Raw genomic sequence first — 18,485 nt, 5'->3', positions numbered from 1 at the left:
CCTGAACGGTGAATGGGAACATGGTGGCTTGGAGATCGGATCTCAATTGTTAGGTTTTTAACTCCATGCTTGACTCTTCCCTGCCGTCCGGGGAGTGGCCCATGGATCTGAACTTCTATTGCTCTCTCCCTGGGAAGAATTTAATTTAAGTGTGAGGGTGGGGATGAAGGCGGGAGGTCGCTTAAACCTACCGCTTGGGTCGCTGTGCCAGTTTCCTGAGCTGAAACCAACACAGATAGGAATTGAAAATGGTACACTTGTATTACTGTGTGTTTTCCTCCAGCTTGTGATTCACAAATTTCACAAGCCCAATATATTAATTTTCTTGATAAAATAGACAATTTTTTAAAATAGTAAGTGCCAAAGAATATGCTACCAGGACATGCTGGAGCGTCAGTGCTGCAGAAAACCGTGTCTGTCTGAGCAGATAGTTGCTTACCTGTGTGCCCTCATTGAGGGTCAACCGAGGGTTCAAAGGAACCGTCACCATGGCCTTCCTGTGGCTGTAAAAGTTACAGTGAACTTGCACTTTTTTGCAACCGGTTCCTTCCAAGGAGCGGCAGCAGACATTGATGGCATCTCTCAAGCAGCAGCACATTGCACCACAGAGGTAACTGATGCTCTGATTGAGAGGGCAGGGGATGACATTGACTTCACGGTGGATCGTGGCACTCAAAGGGCAGTGGGATTTGCCTCCTTCGCTGATTTCCCTCAGGTGCAGGGGATCAGGGGATTGAACCCATGTGGCCATCAAGGCATCGACTGATTAGCCAGGAAGATTCCTCAATAGGAAGGGATTCCACTCCCTAAATATTCAGCTGGTATGCAACCACAGCAGGTGCGTGCAGACTATCCTGGAAGTTGCATGACCCTTCATCCTCTGGTAATTGGAGGTGCCGCAGCTCTTCATGGAGCTATTGGAAATCTGTGGATGGCTGTTGCTGGATAATATTCATCCCTTAAAGAGATGGCTGATGACTCCAGTGTTTAACCCTGCCAGGGAGGCTGAGAGGCACGACAGCTGATGCCACCTGAGCACAAGGGTCATCATTGAGCAGGCCATCGGCCTCATGACGATGAGGTTCAGGTGCCATGGCCGGTCGGGTGGCACCCTCCAGTACACTTCCTCAAGAGTTTCGCGCATTGTGGTGGTCTGCTGCGCTCCCAATAACGTGGCAATCCAGAGGTGTGGACTGTGAAGAGGGAGAAGTGCTGGAATGGCACAACTCCTCAGGAGGAGGAAGAACTCGAGGACAAGGAGGAGGCTAAAGGAGAACTGGAGAATGGTCCCCATGCTTTGCAGGGATATTCCCATGGTAGGCTCAGGAGGCAGAGCGCTCATCCGGATGGGTAGGTAAAATAGGGCCATTCTGATCCTGACACGTTTCACCTGAGTGATACTCAGTCTGCAGGACATTTGGAGAGGAGAGTCTGCTTCATCTGAGTGAGAACAAGCATTCATTAAGAACAAAAGTTAGCAACCTTCCAATGGAACAAACACTGCAAGGCTCATACGAACATTCGAATTAGGAGCAGGAGTAAGCCATTCAGCCCTTTCGTGCCTGCTCCACTATCTAATAAGATCATGGCTGATCTGATTATAGCCTCAACTTCACTTTCCTGCCTACCCCAGATGCCCTTTGACTCCCTTGTTAGTCAACAATTTATTTACCTCTGCTTTAAAAATATTTAATTATCCTGCCTCCACTGCTCTCCGAGGAAGAGAGTTCCAAAGACTCACAACCCACAGAGAAAAAATTTCTCCTCATCTCCGTCTTAAATGGATGACCCTTATTTTTAAATGGTGTCCCCTAGTTCTTGTCTCTCTCACAAGGGGAAACATCTTTTCAGCACCACCCTGTCAAGTTTCCTCAGGATCTTATATGTTTCAATAAGCCCGCCTCTCATTCTTCTAAACTTCAATGGATACAGACCCAACTTGTCCAACCTTTCCTCATAAGATAACCCTCCCATCCCAGGTATCAGTCAAGTGAACCTTCTCTGCACTGCCTCTAATGCATTTATATCCTTTCTTAAATAAGGAGACCAAAATGGTACACAGTACTCTAGATGTGGTCTAACCAATACCCTATACAACTGTAGCAAAACATCCCTACTTTTCTATTCCTTTCCCTTGCAATAAATGACAACATTCCATTTGCTCCAGAGCCTCTACCTGATTTACTCTTCCCCAATGCACTCCTCTGCTCTTCTAACCCTTATTTCCCATTCTCTTGCCTTTCGCCATGATGAAATGGAAACAGATGTCTGCATTAATGTAACAACATGCCCAGTGCTTTATCGCATAATAGTTTGATATTATTTACATACGAAACACCCAAAGTACTTAAGACCCACAAAGTGACATCACCGACGTGTTGGCCTCCACTCATGGCCACTCCTATGAGTTGCTCACCCTGTGGCTGAGGATGAGGTGGAGGCAGACTGCTCGCTACTGCCTGTCTGGGACTGAGGTGCCCATGGCAGTCGGCATCGTAGTGGAAGTGCTGGGGAAATGGGGTATCTCCAAAGGCTGTGGCGCCAGCATCACTACAGGGGCAGCCTCTGTCCCAGGGCATACAGATACTTCCTCCGTCAGAGGGACCATGGAGGCAGATGCTGATGATGGAGCCCCGTGAGGGGTGACTCCCATCGCCATCATCTGTTGCCTCCTCGGCCCTTTCATGGCGCCCATGATCACTGGAGGGAACTGCCAGCTGGGGTGCAGCTGGCATCCACTCCATGCTTCTGTAAGAATAGATAAGATAAGCAGGAATAGACTTGGCAGCAAAAGCTTTATTGTGAATCGACTTTATTGGGATAAAGATAAGGACAAGTTTTTTACGTTTTCAGTTAAACCATAGTCACAAACTCGGGGAGTGATTAACAATCTAACACAGATACTATCTCTATTAGAGACTGGATGACAGAGCACAGTGGCGCAGTGGTTAGCACCGCAGCCTCACAGCTCCAGCGACCCGGGTTCAATTCTGGGTACTGCCTGTGTGGAGTTTGCAAGTTCTCCCTGTGTCTGCGTGGGTTTCCTCCGGGTGCTCCGGTTTCCTCCCACATGCCAAAGACTTGCTGGTTGATAGGTTAATTGGCTATTATAAATTGCCCCTAGTATAGGTAGGTGGTAGGGAAATATAGGGACAGGTGGGGATGTGGTAGGAATATGGGATTAGTGTAGGATTAGTATAAATGGGTGGTTGATGGTCGGCACAGACTCGGTGGACCGAAGGGCCTGTTTCAGTGCTATATCTCTAAACTAAACTAAACTCTTTCTCTTGCTTCTGGTCTTAAAGTTTCCTGTCTCTCTGTCTCTCTCTCTCTCGTCTCTGTTATTGTTTGAAAATTCTCTGCCGTATAGAGACCGAGACAAGACATCTTTTATCCTGGCTGCTTTCCAATTAACCCTCCCTTCCTCCAATCATCTTTAGCTTTGTTTTTAAAGGATGCCTTTCTTAACCAATCAAGGCTCATTCTTAGGTTATTGCTAACATTTTGGATTTATGTAGGTAATACCTCTTTGTGTTGACTACTTTACCTCAATGCTTTTACATTTTGTAGTCCCTTATCTCCTTGCGCGACAAATCTTCCTTTTGTTTCCACAGAAACTGTTTACACTTTCTGCTCCAAGATCTCACCCTTTTTCTGCAAGTAAGCATTTTAAAAGTTGACATAATCTCCCAGAATCCCTCTATCTTGACAACTTGTCTCTTCTGTACCCTTTTCCTCAGTTTCCCTACTTACCATTCTACAAAGAAGGGTTCTAATAAAGCTAAATGTTAGTTTATGATTATAAATTAGTTGTTAATTTATAATAGCTAAATTTTAACAATTAGTATTCTGGTTAGTAACTTTTTGGTAACCTAATAATCTTATACCTCTTCGCGCTATTTGTGCCACTGACCAATCAATGCAATAGACTATGGCATGCGTTCTGTGCATGTCAGTGCACTGTTCTTGCATCCACTCTGAGTGATGCTGCATATGGCTCTCCATGAGTTTGGCTACTCTGTCAATGGCGGAGCTCATGAGCTTAAGACACTGAGATATTGGGAGCACATGAGATGAATGGACCCCTCCATTCTCATCCCATGACTCCGAATTTCCTGAGGTAACTCTGACATGTGGGCACACATCTCATGCTGATTCTCCAGGCAGAGTCGTCTGTTTCGTGACTTCCTAGGTTCTGCATCTCCACCATGCTGAGCAGGGCTGCGCCTGTCCTCCATCCTCTGAGGAGGATTGCCCACAACTGACTTTGCCTCTCCGAATCTCTTCCTGCTGTCATATTCGCTTCACCCTGCACCTCCATTTCTAACACCGTCCTAGGACCCACCGAGGTGCAAGTATCTGCACTGGTGGAGGGTGTGCAAGAAAGATGTGATGCTGCAGGGTCCAATGTGTCTTCCTCCTCTGACTCCTTCAGAAAATGTTGGTGGTGTATCAACTCCGCTCCTTCCGCAGCTGGCCGTGGGAGACATAAGAGAAAGTGGTCACAAGAAATTGGCACAATCAACAGATGATTCTGCTGCTTGAAATAATGAGATGACAGCTTATGCATTGACAGCTCGTTGCATGAGGAGGATTGTAATGCATCACCTGAACTTGGAGATGTTGAAATCTTTTCACCCTATGTTGGACTGCCATTTCTCCGTCTCCAACATCCTGGTGGCTTGTCAATTTGGCCAGATCAAGAGCCAGCTCCTAAAATTCATTAGTGATGTGTGCTGGGGAACCCTACCATCCAAACGTGCCCTCTTGCTCTCCCTGGCAACGTTCTCCCATTTGGCCTTCAAGATGAAGAAAGATGCCACCATTAGGACAATGCCTCTCTCCCTCCCAAATTGCAGCTTTTCATTCGCATAAGATGTTGCAGTCTTCACCGTGGCCTACTGTCTAATAGCACTCTTATTATGAACTATGCTTATGGATCGTCAATGCTGCTGTGCCTACATCTCTCCTATGGTCAGGAGGACTCTATGTGCCCTCAGGATGCCCCTCTCTTTTGCTTCAGGTGACAGCTGACCTGGAGGCATGCCATCTGGGTCTATCTTTGGACTCACCTTTCCAGACCGAAGCAGATCATTTGAAATGTTTCCTGCACTGGATGCAGTTCCTCCTCACCGTTCCTCTGCTGCTGACCTCATGAGCCACCTCCAACCGTGCTTTCTTGGTCTGCCTTGCAGTCTTTCTCATTCCGCTGGCAGGGAAAAAGATATTTCACTGTGCTGTCACCCCTGCCTTGTCACAGTGTCCTCCCTACCCACTGCCCTCTGCTCAGCTCCTCCTTCCATCATTGAGACGAATGGCAGCCACAGCAATGGCTGCCGCCTGCCCTTTAAATTGGGCCTACGTCTTCTTGTGTTCTGCCTCCTTCCTGCAGCTGCTGCTGCTAAATGAACAGTGAACGCGACTCTGGGTCAATTAAGTTGATTTTCAATTAAAAGAGCAATGCACGTGAGTTACTGACACGGTGCGGGGTTGGGACCTGGAAACGAATGCGACATCAGGCTCCTGACCCTGGAATTGAAATCCTGCTCCCTGTGTCTGAGCTGAAGCACAATTGCAGCGCTTGCCCAATACCACTGTTGCCAAGCCTGAAACATTTTCAGTTTTGGGCCACATTTGAGTTTAACCAGCAAGCTGTGGGCACAAAATGGGTGCTCTGCTGCAGCTTGTGCTTTGGGAATGCGGAAAATCAGCCATCTGCTGTATGCAGATAACCGGCAGGTATGAGCTGATGACTCCAGCTCCTCTGGACCCCACAAAAACTCCCACCAAAATTTTTCCATGCCATCTTAGAAGCAACTTTGAGCTCTTTAAGGATCTATTGTTTGACCACTCATCGCCTGGTACAACTGAGCCCAACATGCAAGCTGTGCCCATTTGTACATGAAAAAAGCAATTGGGGTCCTACAAATGACATAGGATCCCAATTTGTATATTTAAACAGGCTGTTTTTGGGCAGGAGTGTTGGGTGCCCATTTAAAGGCCAACCTGAAAAATGAATCATATGGGCTTGGACGATCAAAGGGGTGTCCTAAGTACCAATTCTTCAGGTGAGAAACATGGGTGTGGCAGTTGAAAATTGACCCTCGTGCCTGAAATCTTGTATATCTTTGAGAAGTTGAGATATTGGCTCTACATGCACTGGAGCAGAGAAGGCTAACAGATTTAATAATGGTTTTTAAAATTATAACACGGTTTTGATAAGGAAAGAACTATTTCCTCTGGTTGGGGGGGTCAGTGATTTAAAATCTTCACTAAGAGTGAGTGAGGGTAGAAATTGGTGAAACTTCTTTAAACAGAAAAAGGTTAATGTGGTGTCCATATTTAAAAAGGGTAACAGAATTACAGGTAAGGATAGATTCATTTGTTTCACTTCCGTTCCATGTAAAATCATGGAATTGATTATCAGAAGTAAACCTGCTGATTATCTCTATGATCTCATAAACATAAGTTTGCATAGCTTCTGAACTTCTTTTGAGGCAGTGACAACTCAAGTGAACTGGGTAAAACCCTAGATGTGAAGTCCTCAGATTCCAAAAGGCATTTGACAGATCTCTGCACAGAAACCTGTTAGTTAAGATCAAAGCTGTGAAGATCCAGGATAAATCTTGGGAATGAATAAGAAATTGGCTAAAGAGTACAAAACAGTGGATACTTTCTATTAATTGGATTCAGAAACTGTATGCAAATTATTTAAATTTAATAAATAAAGCAAACTAGAAGGTGAATTGAAGAGGGCCATTTAGGAGTGAACTCAGGAAACATTTTTTCACACAAATATGGAACTCTGACAAAAGGCTGTGGATGCTGGATGGATTGAGATTGATAGGTTTTTGTAGGTAATGGTATCAAGAGAATCTGTAACAGAGGTGGGTAAATGGAGTTGAGGTATAGATCAGCCATAATCTAATTGATTTGTCGAACAGGTTCGAGGGGCTGAGTGGCTTACTCCTGTTCCTATGGTTACTATGCTTCTAAAAGTGTATTGCAGTCTTGAGAGAGATTTGTTTGTGCATTGAATGTTTTGCAATGGAGAGTTGTTGCATCTTTCATGGAAAAATGGATCACTATTTCAAGCAGAGCAAGATACAGGGCTTTGGGGAGAAAGGCGGTAATTAAAATTAGTTTTGGATCGCTCTAGCAAAGAACCAGCACGGAAAACATACTTGTCATTTGTAAAATCATGGGTTAATACATAACAGCCAACCTGAACTTGTTGAAAGCAAATTGTCTGACAAACCGGATTGAGTTCTTTGATAGAATAACAAGAGAGTTGATGAAGATAGTGAAATTGGTGTTATGTATATGGACTTTCAAAAGGTGTTCGATAAAGTGCTGCATAACAGACTTGTTAACAAAATAAAAGCGCATGGGATAAAAGGGACAGTGGCATTGTGGTTACGAAATTACCTAAGAGAAAGAAACTAGAGGCAGAAAGGAATCTAAAGAAAAATGTAAAATTTTAAAACTATATCTGTAAAATCTCTAACAATTGATTACATGTAGGAATGAGATTGAACAATTTAATTTGTTCCCTTTCTGGCTGTATGATTCGATGATGTGATAGTTCAAATGGCCTACTTTTGCACTGTAAACCTCTCTGTTGCTCTGTGCCAGTGTTGTCCAACAACAATTTGCATTTATATAGTACTTTTAATGTAGTGAAACTGGGTGCAATAGAAATTGCTAACCAGCAACAGGTGTGACTAAGGTGACACTGTTTTAGTAACATGCTCAAATTTTAGAAGAAAACACCAAACATGTAAATGTACTTCATAATTGTCCACCATCATTAAGTGCAAAATGTTGCAGTGTTTCGCTTTCCCCAAAGTTTTAGATTCTAACATGAATTCATCAGACACAGAATATTTGAATGCACCATCTAGTTTTTTTCCAGCAGTTGCGAATGGTACTTTGACTGCAGCAGAGTGATTGCTGAGAATGTTGACTCACAATAAGATGGCCAGCCCTGACCCTGCTCTCCAGGGAGGATGCTGCTTGTCCTTAGAGTTGTAGTTATACAGCACAGAAATAGGCCCTTCGGCCCATCATGTCTGTGCTGGCCATCAAGCACCTATCTCATCTCATTTTCCAGCATTTGGCCCGTAGGCTTGTATGCTGTGGCGTTTCAAGTGTTCATCTAAATACTTCTTAAATGTCGTGAGGGTTCCTGTCTCTACCACCTCTTCAGGCAGTGCGTTCCAGATTCCAACTTCCCTCTGAGTGAAATTTTTTTTCCTCAAATTCCCTCTAAACCTCCTGCCCCTTATCTTAAATCTATGCCCCCTGGTTATTGACCCCTCCGCTAAGGGAAAAAGTTTCTTTCTATCTAACCTATCAATGCCCCTCATAATTTTGTATACCTCAATCATGTCCCTGCTCAGCCTTTTCTGCTCTAAGGAAAACAACCCTAGCCTTTTTAGTCTCTCTTCATAGCTGAAATGCTCCAGCCCAGGCAACATCCTGGTGAATCTTTGCATCCTCTCCAGTGCAATCACATCCTTCCTACAATGTGGCGACCAGAACTGTACATCATACTCCAGCTGTGGCCTAACTAGCGTTTTATACAGCTCCATCATAACCTCCCTGCTCTTATATTCTATGCTTCGGCTAATAAAGGCAAATATCCCATATGCCTTCCTAACCACCTTATCTACCTGTGCTGCTGCCTTCAGTGATCTATGGACAAGTACACCAAGGTCCCTCTGACCCCCTGTACTTCCTAGGGTCCTACCATCCATTGTATATTCCCTTGCCTTGTTAGTCCTCCCAAAATGCATCACCTCACACTTCTCAGGATTAAATTCCATTTGCCACTGCTCTGCCCATCTCGCCAGCCCATCTATATCGTCCTGTAATCTAAGGCTTTCGTCCTCACTACTTACGGCACCACCAATTTTCATGTCATCTGCGAACTTACTGATCAGACCTCCTATATTCACGTCTAAATCATTAATGTACGCTACAAACAGCAAGGGTCCCAGAACCGATCCCTGTGGTATACCACTGGTCACAGGCTTCCACTTGCAGAAACAACCCTCGACCATCACCCTCTGTCTCCTGCCACGAAGCCAATTCTGGATCCAATTTGCCAAATTGCCCTGGATCCCATGGGCTCTTACCTTTTTAACAAATCTCCCATCTGGGACCTTATCAAAAGCCTTACTGAAGTCCATGTAGACTACATCAACTGCTTTGCCCTCATCTACACATCTAGTCACCACCTCGAAAAATTCAATCAAGTTAGTTAGACACTATCTCCCCCTGATAAAGCCATGCTGACTATCCCTGATTAATCCCTGCTTCGCCAAGTGGGGATTAATCCTGTCCCTCAGAATTTTTTCCAATAGTTTCCCAACCACTGATGTTAGACTCACCGGTCTGTAATTACCTGGTTTATCCCTGCTCCCCTTCTTGAATAATGGTAACACATTTGCTGTCCTCCAATCCTCTGGTACCTCTCCTGTGGCCAGAGAGGATTTGAAAATTTGTGTCAGAGCCCCTGCTATCTTCTCCCTTGCCTACATAACCGCCTGGGATACATCTCATCTGGGCCTGGGGATTTATCCACTTTTAAGCCCGCTAAAACAGCTAATATTTCTCCTCTTTCAATGCTAATTTTAGTTTAGTTTAGAGATACAGCACTGAAACAGGCCCTTCGGCCCACCGAGTCTGTGCCGACCATCAACCGCCCATTTATACTAATCCTACACTAATTCCATATTCCTACCACATCCCCACCCTGTCCCTATATTTCCTTACCACCTACCTATACTAGGGGCAATTTATAATGGCCAATTAACCTATCAACCTGCAAGTCTTTTGGCTGTGGGAGGAAACCGGAGCACCCGGAGGAAACCCACGCAGACACAGGGAGAACTTGCAAACTCCACACAGGCAGTACCCAGAATTGAACCCGGGTCGCTGGAGCTGTGAGGCTGCGGTGCTAACCACTGCGCCACTGTGCCGCAGTGGTTAAATATGTTTAAGTATATCACAATCCCCATCCCTGATCTCTACACCTACATCGTCCTTCTCCATAGTGAACACAGATGAAAAGTAATCATTTAAAACCTCACATAGGTTCTCTGGCTCCACACACAGATTGCCACTTTGGTCCTTAATGGGCCCTACTCTTTCCTGGTTATCCTCTTGCCCTTAATATACTTATAAAACGCCTTGGAATTTTTCCTTTATCTCGCCTGCCAGTGTTTTTTTCATGTCCCCCCTTTTGCTCTCCTAATTATTTTTTTTTGACATTTGACGTTACTTGCTCTGTTGGAGCTGTTCATTATTGGTTGGGCTTCCTTTGTTCTGCTTACTTGTAGCAATTAGTTGAGCCCACCACAATAATGGCTCTTATGTTTATATAGTGTTGCTTTTGTTTCCATTGGTAGGGTTAACATCAGGGCTGGAAGTTCAGGCACATGGGGGGGAAGAGAGAGAGAAAGAGAGCAGTTCAGACATATAGGGCTGAATTTTCATCACAGAGACAGGAAACAGGAGCTGTGTCTGTTTTTGGGTCAGAAACCTGCCTCTGGGGGAACTGATTAAAGTTTGGATTTTCACATGAGGATGCCCATAACTGGTGTGGAGATAGGTTTGCTGTCCATTTAGAACCAGTGGAGGTGGGAACAGAGGGGGGTCGGATGACTCACCACAGCAGCCATCACTGAGGCTGTTGATTGTCTTACGGGAGAAATCTGCTGATTGTGCCAAAGCCTTCTACAGCACCAGAGGGAAGCGAGATGTCACAGGGAAGTCGGAGGCCTAGCACCCAGAGCAGGGCAGACCTTCGCTTCACCAATGCCGACCTGGATCTCATCCATCAGCAAGGTAGGGGAGGCCTAATTGCACACCACAATCCTGGTGAAGCCACGTCCCCTCTGATATCATGGGCTGAAAACATGCCTATTGATGTCTGCCTTCAGCTCAATGACAGGTCAGTCAGTGGTTTTTAATGGTTGTGAATTTTTTCTTTGATCTACTTTTAATTTCAGCTCCCCATCTCCCCCACCAGCCACCAACTCTGCACCTCTGGCTCCTCATCCCCTCTTCCCTGTCACTCCACCCACCATCCCCTCCCCTCCACCCCCAACCCCGGAACCCCAGCATCCCATAACACCCCATCCCACACCAACAGCTTGACTCTACCCCGGCTCATCATCCCACCGATATTGGAGATGAACCGGGAGGGATTGGGGGGGTAGTTTGTAGGGAGTCGGGGATGATAAGGGGCTGCTCGGAACCAGGAGTGCCGGAGGTGGGGGTTGCAGAATTGGGGGTGATGGGGAGGAGGTGTGGAGCTAGGGGTGATGTTTGTGGGGAGTGGGTGTGGGGGCGGTGTTGCGGCATGATGAGGTGAAGGTGCGGAGCTGGACATACTGGGTTGAGGGGGTGGGGTGGGGGTGGGGGTTGTGTGGGCTGCTGCCGGGAGTGTGGGAGTGCTTCCACACACCTTTTGATTGAAAGGGCTGTGCTCCTAAGCAGGCTTTACATCTGCTAGGAACAGCCCTCAATAAATCAACATAAATGCTGTAGTAAGTTCAGGGCAATTAGCCCAAGTTCTCGAATGATAGGTCACACTGGGACCATCAGTGTGTGCTCTCCTGGAATCCATTCATGCACATCACAACTTTTGGATTTGAGCAGAAGTGGGCTCCACCAAAGTTGCAATGTCGTTGCAGCCATTGATAGCAGTGAACTTCTCAGTGTTTGTCGCTGTTGGGACTGCAAGATCTGGGCCTGTATATTCCTGTTAGTTACTCTTTCCAATGATTTTGTTTCCTTCTTTCAAACACCTGTTAGAATGTAAGACAGTACTTAGCTATCACAGTTCTGATCCATAGCATCCATTTTGAATACTTGGATAAAGAGTGTTGCATCTGTAATTAATGTTACAAGTTTTTATTGTAAACTATTCTGCTGATTTAGTGATGGAAAAAACATGGAAGATAGAGCTGGGGTTTGAAATATTTCACAGGAGACAAAGACACTTCTGTGATGGTATCTCATGAGATCCAGGCATTGCTGTACTGCACTTTATCCAGCTGAAGATCCTTAATTTATTCTACTATACTCCCAGCAAAGTTTCGTGTGGATGTTAGAGAATATTGCAAATTCTGATGTCAATTGACCTAAAACACCATTGACCTAGAATTAGAGATACAGCACTGAAACAGGCCCTTTGGCCCACCGAGTCTGTGCCGACCATCAACCACCCATTTTATACTAATCCTACACTAATCCCATATTCCTACCAAACATCCCCATCTGTCCCTATATTTCCCTACCACCTACCTATACTAGTGACAATTTATAACGGCCAATTTACCTACCAACCTGCAAGTCTTTTGGCTTGTGGGAGGAAACCGGAGCACCCGGAGAAAACCCACGCAGACACAGGGAGAACTTGCAAACTCCACACAGGCAGTACCCAGAATCGAACCCGGGTCCCTGGAGCTGTGAGGCTGCAGTGCTAACCACTGCGCCACTGTGCCGCCCATCTTTCATCTTTTATCTTTTTCTGTCTAATGATAGAAAGATACACGAGGTATAGCTGCTGCTCACCTGAGAAAACTGATTGCACGTATGTCGCAATTCAATATCGGAAAAAAGTTTGATCTAGGCATTATGCCTGTCATTTTCATAGGAAATGGACCTGATGTCTGTTTCAGGCGGGTGCCCTGGAGTCCTATAGGGTGCTCTAATCTCTATGCAAGAAAGAAAGACTTGCATTTATTTAGCGTCTTTCATGACCTCATAACGTACCGAAGTGCTTTACAGCTAATGTAGTACTTTTGAAGTATGGTCACTTTTGTAATGTAAGAAATGCAGCAGCTAAATTATGCAGAGCATGCTCCCACAAACTACAATGAAATAATTGACCAGTTTATCTATTTTAGGTGTTGGTTGAGGTATAAATATCAGCCAGCACACCAGAAGAACTTCCTTGCTCTTTGAGTAGTGCCATGGAAACCTTTATGTCCACCTGAAGGGCAGACAGGCCATCAGTTTAACATCTCATCTGAAAATGTTGCCTGTGGCAATGTAGCACTCTGTCAGTACTGCTGAGAAGTGCCAGCCTAGATTATATGTTCCTGTCTCTAGAGTGGGGCTTGAACCCACAGCCTTCTGACTCAGAGTTGAAAGTGCTGTTACTGAGCCAAGACTGACACCTTGTGTGGTACATACTCGGCGCAGAATATATGGGCTGAATTTTGTGCCTACAGCGGGGCTCCTGGCGCTGGGCCAAAATAGCAAGAGGAATCCCACCTAGACCAGCTGGGGCACCCCAACTGATTCTATGGCGGCAGGCCAATTAACAGCCTGGTGCCAAGATGCCCGTCCCTTTAAAGATGGCGATCTTGTCTCCAAGAGCTGCCAGCCAATCAGAGGGCCAGCAGCTCAGTAGTATCGGCATCACCAGTGGGAGCAGTGGCCACTGCCGGTACTGTAAGAGGCTTTGGACCCAGGTCCAGTGCTGGCTGGAGCCTGGATCCAAGGTAAGTGAGGCGAGGTCACCGGGGCCAGTTTGGCAGGTGGTTGCAGGGTGGGCATTTAGTGCAGGGGGAGGTGAAGTTCAGGGAGTTGCAGGTTTTTCTGGCGGGGGCCCTCCATGGGCCACAGATTGCCCATGGAGGAGGGACCCCACCCCCCCCAAGCCCACCGGGAGGTTGCCTTGCTTTACTGGGTGACCTCCCCGCGTGATGGAGGCACCCTGGGAAGGCCGTGTTAGCCTATTCCACCCCTACAAAATTATGTTGGGGCCCCCTGCCTCCTGTTGCAATTCTATGCCCCCCCCCCCCCTCCCCCTTGCCTCTGAACCTATCTCGGGGGCCCATCAAACTCAGCCCCGTGTATGCCATACTGCACCTTGCAGCATCAATTTTTCACCTGAAAATGGGAGATGTGCAATCCAATTTCCAGGCTAATGTGTAGACCAGATTCTAAGACCAGAGTAGAATTCTGGAATAAAAGCAGAAAATTGATTGGACCACACTTAGAGTTTATATTGAACCTTGGTTAGACCACATGGAATACTGTGTACAGATTTGGTCACCATGTTATAAAAAGCTTATGGAGGCACTGGAGAGGTTGCAAAAAAGATTTACAAGGATAGTACCATAATTATGCGGTTATACCTATTGGGAAAGAATGAACAGGCTGCGTCTCTTTTCTCTTGAAAGAGAAGGCTGAGGGTTGACGTAATAGAGGTCTTCTAATTTTGGAAGGTTTTGATAAGAGTAAATACAGAGACAGTGTTTCCACATGTGGGAAAGAGAAAACCTAGAGGCCTTTGGTATAAGATAACCATGAAGAAATCAAATAAGGCATTCAGAAGCAACTTCTTCACCCAGACAGTGGCGAGAATATGGAATTCACCACCACGAGTAATAACTGAGGCTATGTTGTAGATGTATTTAAGAGGAAGCTAAATAACCATATGAGAGAGAAGACTATAGAGGGTTATTCTGATAGAGTTAGATGAGGAAGGATGGGAGGAGGTTCAAGAGGAGCAAAAATGCAGGGGGTCAATAGCAGAGATGCTGTCATAGCTAATTAGAATCAATCATCTTTTCTGTCCAGATTTGAACCAGAGAAAGTTGCTATCTGAAATCTTATTAAGACTTCTGCCTGTGTGTGGGTGAGTCCAATTGTCTCTCATCCCCTGGCAAATTGCCTTGTGCTTCATGTTTCCCTTCCAAGTATGATGTCATCTACAGGTAAACAAAATAAACAAAAGAGCGTTACTGTATATTCAGAATCAGTATATGGGGAGAGGAACAGTACAATATCATATCTACTGTAATAGAGACATAACTAAACTGAGCCTGTAACTGTAGCATTTGAGAGCACCATGTAAACTCATTGTTTACTATTTAGTATTAATACTGTTAAGCCATCAGAGGTATAGATAGCTAATGCCTACAGTGGCATAAGTTCAAAACATAACTTCAGTTTGAACATTGAATAATCTTTCCTCAGTGTCTTTTTAGTGAAATATTATGGTAAATACGATGTATATTTATCTATAAACATGGTTTATGGTTTTCAAAATATGGAATTTAACAGGACTGAAAACGGTTCTGGAGGCTTGCCAGAGTTTCTGTATTGATTTTGCGTCTGGTATGATCCTATGATGCCATTTCTATTGTTTATTTGAAATAAATGATTGTTCTGGCATTTGTGCCCATTATAATATTACCATCTTAGTTTTTTAATGTATTGCTGTTAGAAATGCAGTAATAGGTAAAACATTTGATCAATATTATCTTTATGTTGGTGTAATTTCTGCACAGCTCCCATTGAAATTCCACCAAAAAAAGATTTTATTTAATATTTGAGTTTGTTGTAGCTCTGGTTAAAAATGTGGCATATATAGATTGTGCCATAATGAGGCTCTTGAGATGTAGTGCTGCCAAAGCTGCTGCTATTTAAACAGTGATGAAGAATAACTTGGATTACAGCTGGTGAGGTACAAATTTTAAAAATACAAGTGGGGTTTTTATTATAATCAAAAAACTTTCCAATCTAGCTCAAGATGTTCTTGTCCTGTCATTGGTTGGAATCAAGGCTTTTGAGCCAATACTCGACATAATAAAGAGAATTTAGTAATATTGCAGCTGGCTAATGTCAACTGCTTAAGCATGTTGAAATAGTGTCAAAACCATTTTATGCTCGCATATAAATTCCTAAATCGTAATTTGTGAACTATTAAAATGATATGTCCTCCGAAAAGTAACACAGTGGAATTTTAAGTACTGTTGCATTTTAAATATGAAATGAAAGTTGGCATATTACCTGCCCAAAGTTTATGCTTGCTGAAGTAATCAGAACAAGAGTTTATAGAGCATTTTTCATCCCGCTGCTGGATTGGGGCAGGTCAGCATAAGTGTGCCGCTCCTGGTCTGACCCAGGATTTCCTGTCTTGTACCATTTAAAGGTCCTGAGAGCTGGTGGGAGCCTCTCAGACTGCATGTCAGGAAATAAAGCCGTTCTGGCTACTGATGGCCGTGGTGTTCTTTCCTTCTCATATTCTCTCACCGTTTTATTTTGAGTTTTTAGCTTTAATTTTGCTGTTCTACATCTGATGATGTAGCTGTATTTATCTTCATACCATATTTCTTCACTTTCAGTTAAATTTAACATTCTTAGCTCATTTTCATTCTTCCTTCTGGTTCACACCATACATTTTGGAACATGTAGTAACTTTCTTAAAACTGGATATTAATTGACTAAAAACAAGCTTTGGAGGCCAGAATATAAAGTTTGACATGTAGAAACTTATCTAACCAGGAAGATCATGTTGATGAGTAGCCCCTAGAGCTTGACAGCACCTGGACGAATAAGCATGCCAGTAATGGCTATTCTTTTTGAGGTAAGTTTAATTCAGCCGTTAACATTTTTTTATTCTTTTTCTTTTTGTTGCTTCCCCGTGTCATACAGCATTCTGGTCAACAAGGCAGATGGTTGACCTGCTGTCAGACCACCACCAATGCTGTTGGACCAAGATGAGTCTTCCTGTGGGGGGAAAAAACTGTTGGAATCCATTCAATGTTACCCCATCAAATCAGGCTTTTGTGATATGTTAACCTGAAGTGCAACTTATATGCCACTATAAATGGTCTTTTGCTGTTTACCCACATGGTGCCAAAGCCATAGCTGCAATCTCAACACTGATGTGATGCCCACACCATTTTATGTAGTACATAATTGACACTTTTTGTTCCATTTTCTAATGCAGATGAAAATAAATTGAGATGAACAGGCTAGTGCAAATTAATTTTGTCAGCTGTTGGTTCAAACTTACAATTCCACAATTGCTAAGTTACCAGTCTCAGCTGTATTGTTACGGGGGAGGGATGGGCCCAATTTTCCTTCTGGGATTGGGAAACAGATGTCGGGACTGACTCTATCCTGGTGGAGGGGTGCTGGGGAAGCAGTCACAGCCTTCGATTTGCATGGGGGCTTATTGTTAATTGGCCGGAGGGAAGGTTGGGTGAGAAATTAGCGGTTGTAGGGGTGGGAACAGAGGCGGGACTGAAAGAGAGCGGGCCCGATTTAAATCCGTAATGGCCGCTGTTTTAGTGATTTACATGCTGCTGGAGCAGGAAAGTCAGAGGGCTGGAACCCGGGCCAGGGCTGCCCCTTGATTTGCTGATGCTGACCTGGAGGTCCTCATCGAGGCAGTGAGGGAGAGGAGGGTGAATCTCTTTCCAGTGGGTGGCAGGAGAAGGCCACCCTCCTAACCCAGGAAAGACAAAGGGCTGGAACCCGGACCAGGGATGTCTCTCATTTTGCTGATGCTGACCTGAAAATCCTCCTCGAGGCAGTGAGGGAGAGCAGGGAGGTCCTCTTTTGGGAGGATGACAGGAGAAGGCCACCGTTCCAAACCAAGCAGGCCTGGATTGAGGTGGCAGAGAACGTGAGCAAACCTACTGTGGTCTAGAGGAGTTGGGTCCAGTGCAGGAAAAGGTTCATTCTGGCAAGATAAGTGCAATGCCAGACCCTCAAGACAGGCCTCTGGGTATTCAAGCTCCACTAGTCCAGCTAAGCAGCCTGATGGTGCATGCTGCTGCTGAACATGGGAGGAATGTGTGCCAGGATACCCTTGGCAAGGCTCAGAACCATATACTGCTGAGGACCTGCCAGCACTGATACATGTAGCTTCTCATAATATGAGCAGTTAGCATTGGCCATAGAGGCCAGCAGTGCCTTATCTCTCTTTTTCTATCCTTGCAGGAGAAATGGGCACATAATTCCCACAAGCGGTCTCTGACCGAAGGAGAGGTCTCCATCCTTCATATTGTCACTGCCATGAAAGAGGGAGCCATGGAGATAGCCAGGGTTGCTGACCATGAGCAAGTCGGGGAAGGTCAGATGGGCATCCCTGGTGGAGAGGGTGAATAGAAACTGGAAAGCATAGATTAAGGAGGTGCCTTGCACTCAACCCTGTCCGACAGCATGCCAAAGACTCGGCTGTATTGGAGAAGCCTCAGGACTAAGGAGGCTTCTGCTCTCTAAAGCTAGTTCTCATAATCTCTTTTTTGTGTCTCCCGCAGGTGCTGACGTCAAGCTGCAAAGACTGATTCCAGTACCGTCACTCTGCCAAACACTGCCAGAGGAGACCTCAGAGCAAGCACCATTGCACCTTACAAGTGCACCTTCCACTAGTTCAGATATAGTCACTTTGGTGGGTCCTTGTTTGCAGTTAGTTAGGGTGGCACTGAGTGATGAGCATGGCACGAGTGTGCAGGAGGAGGTGGCAGAGGCAGCTGTGAGCAGACGCCCTTGCAGGATGGAGGACGGCCCTGCTCAGCTGGGCACAGATGCAGGGCCTCGGGAGTCACGGGAAAGGAGGCTCTACTTAGACCTACAGCAACAGTTGTGCTCCCACATGAAGCAGTGCGCGGTCATGGACAGGGAGAATGGAGGGGTCCATCCAGCTCATGTGTGCCACCATG

General features: G+C 45.3%; 1 protein-coding gene across 1 annotated transcript in view; it reads left to right on the top strand.

Annotated features, from left to right (window-relative positions):
- The window catches only part of LOC137380096 (voltage-dependent L-type calcium channel subunit alpha-1D-like), a 44,696-nt gene extending 26,532 nt beyond the window's left edge, over nucleotides 1-18,164 (top strand). The window contains exon 4 of the mRNA XM_068051727.1: nucleotides 18,084-18,164. Within this exon, the coding sequence (XP_067907828.1) occupies nucleotides 18,084-18,110 (27 nt within the window). The 3' untranslated portion in view covers nucleotides 18,111-18,164. The remainder of the gene's footprint in view (nucleotides 1-18,083) is intronic.
- The last annotated feature ends 321 nt before the right edge of the window (nucleotides 18,165-18,485 follow it).

The sequence above is a fragment of the Heterodontus francisci genome, chromosome 19, assembly GCF_036365525.1.
Source record: "Heterodontus francisci isolate sHetFra1 chromosome 19, sHetFra1.hap1, whole genome shotgun sequence".
Taxonomy (NCBI): domain Eukaryota; kingdom Metazoa; phylum Chordata; class Chondrichthyes; order Heterodontiformes; family Heterodontidae; genus Heterodontus; species Heterodontus francisci.
Note: the sequence above shows the minus strand (reverse complement) of the source record. Positions and strands in the feature narration are given on the sequence as shown.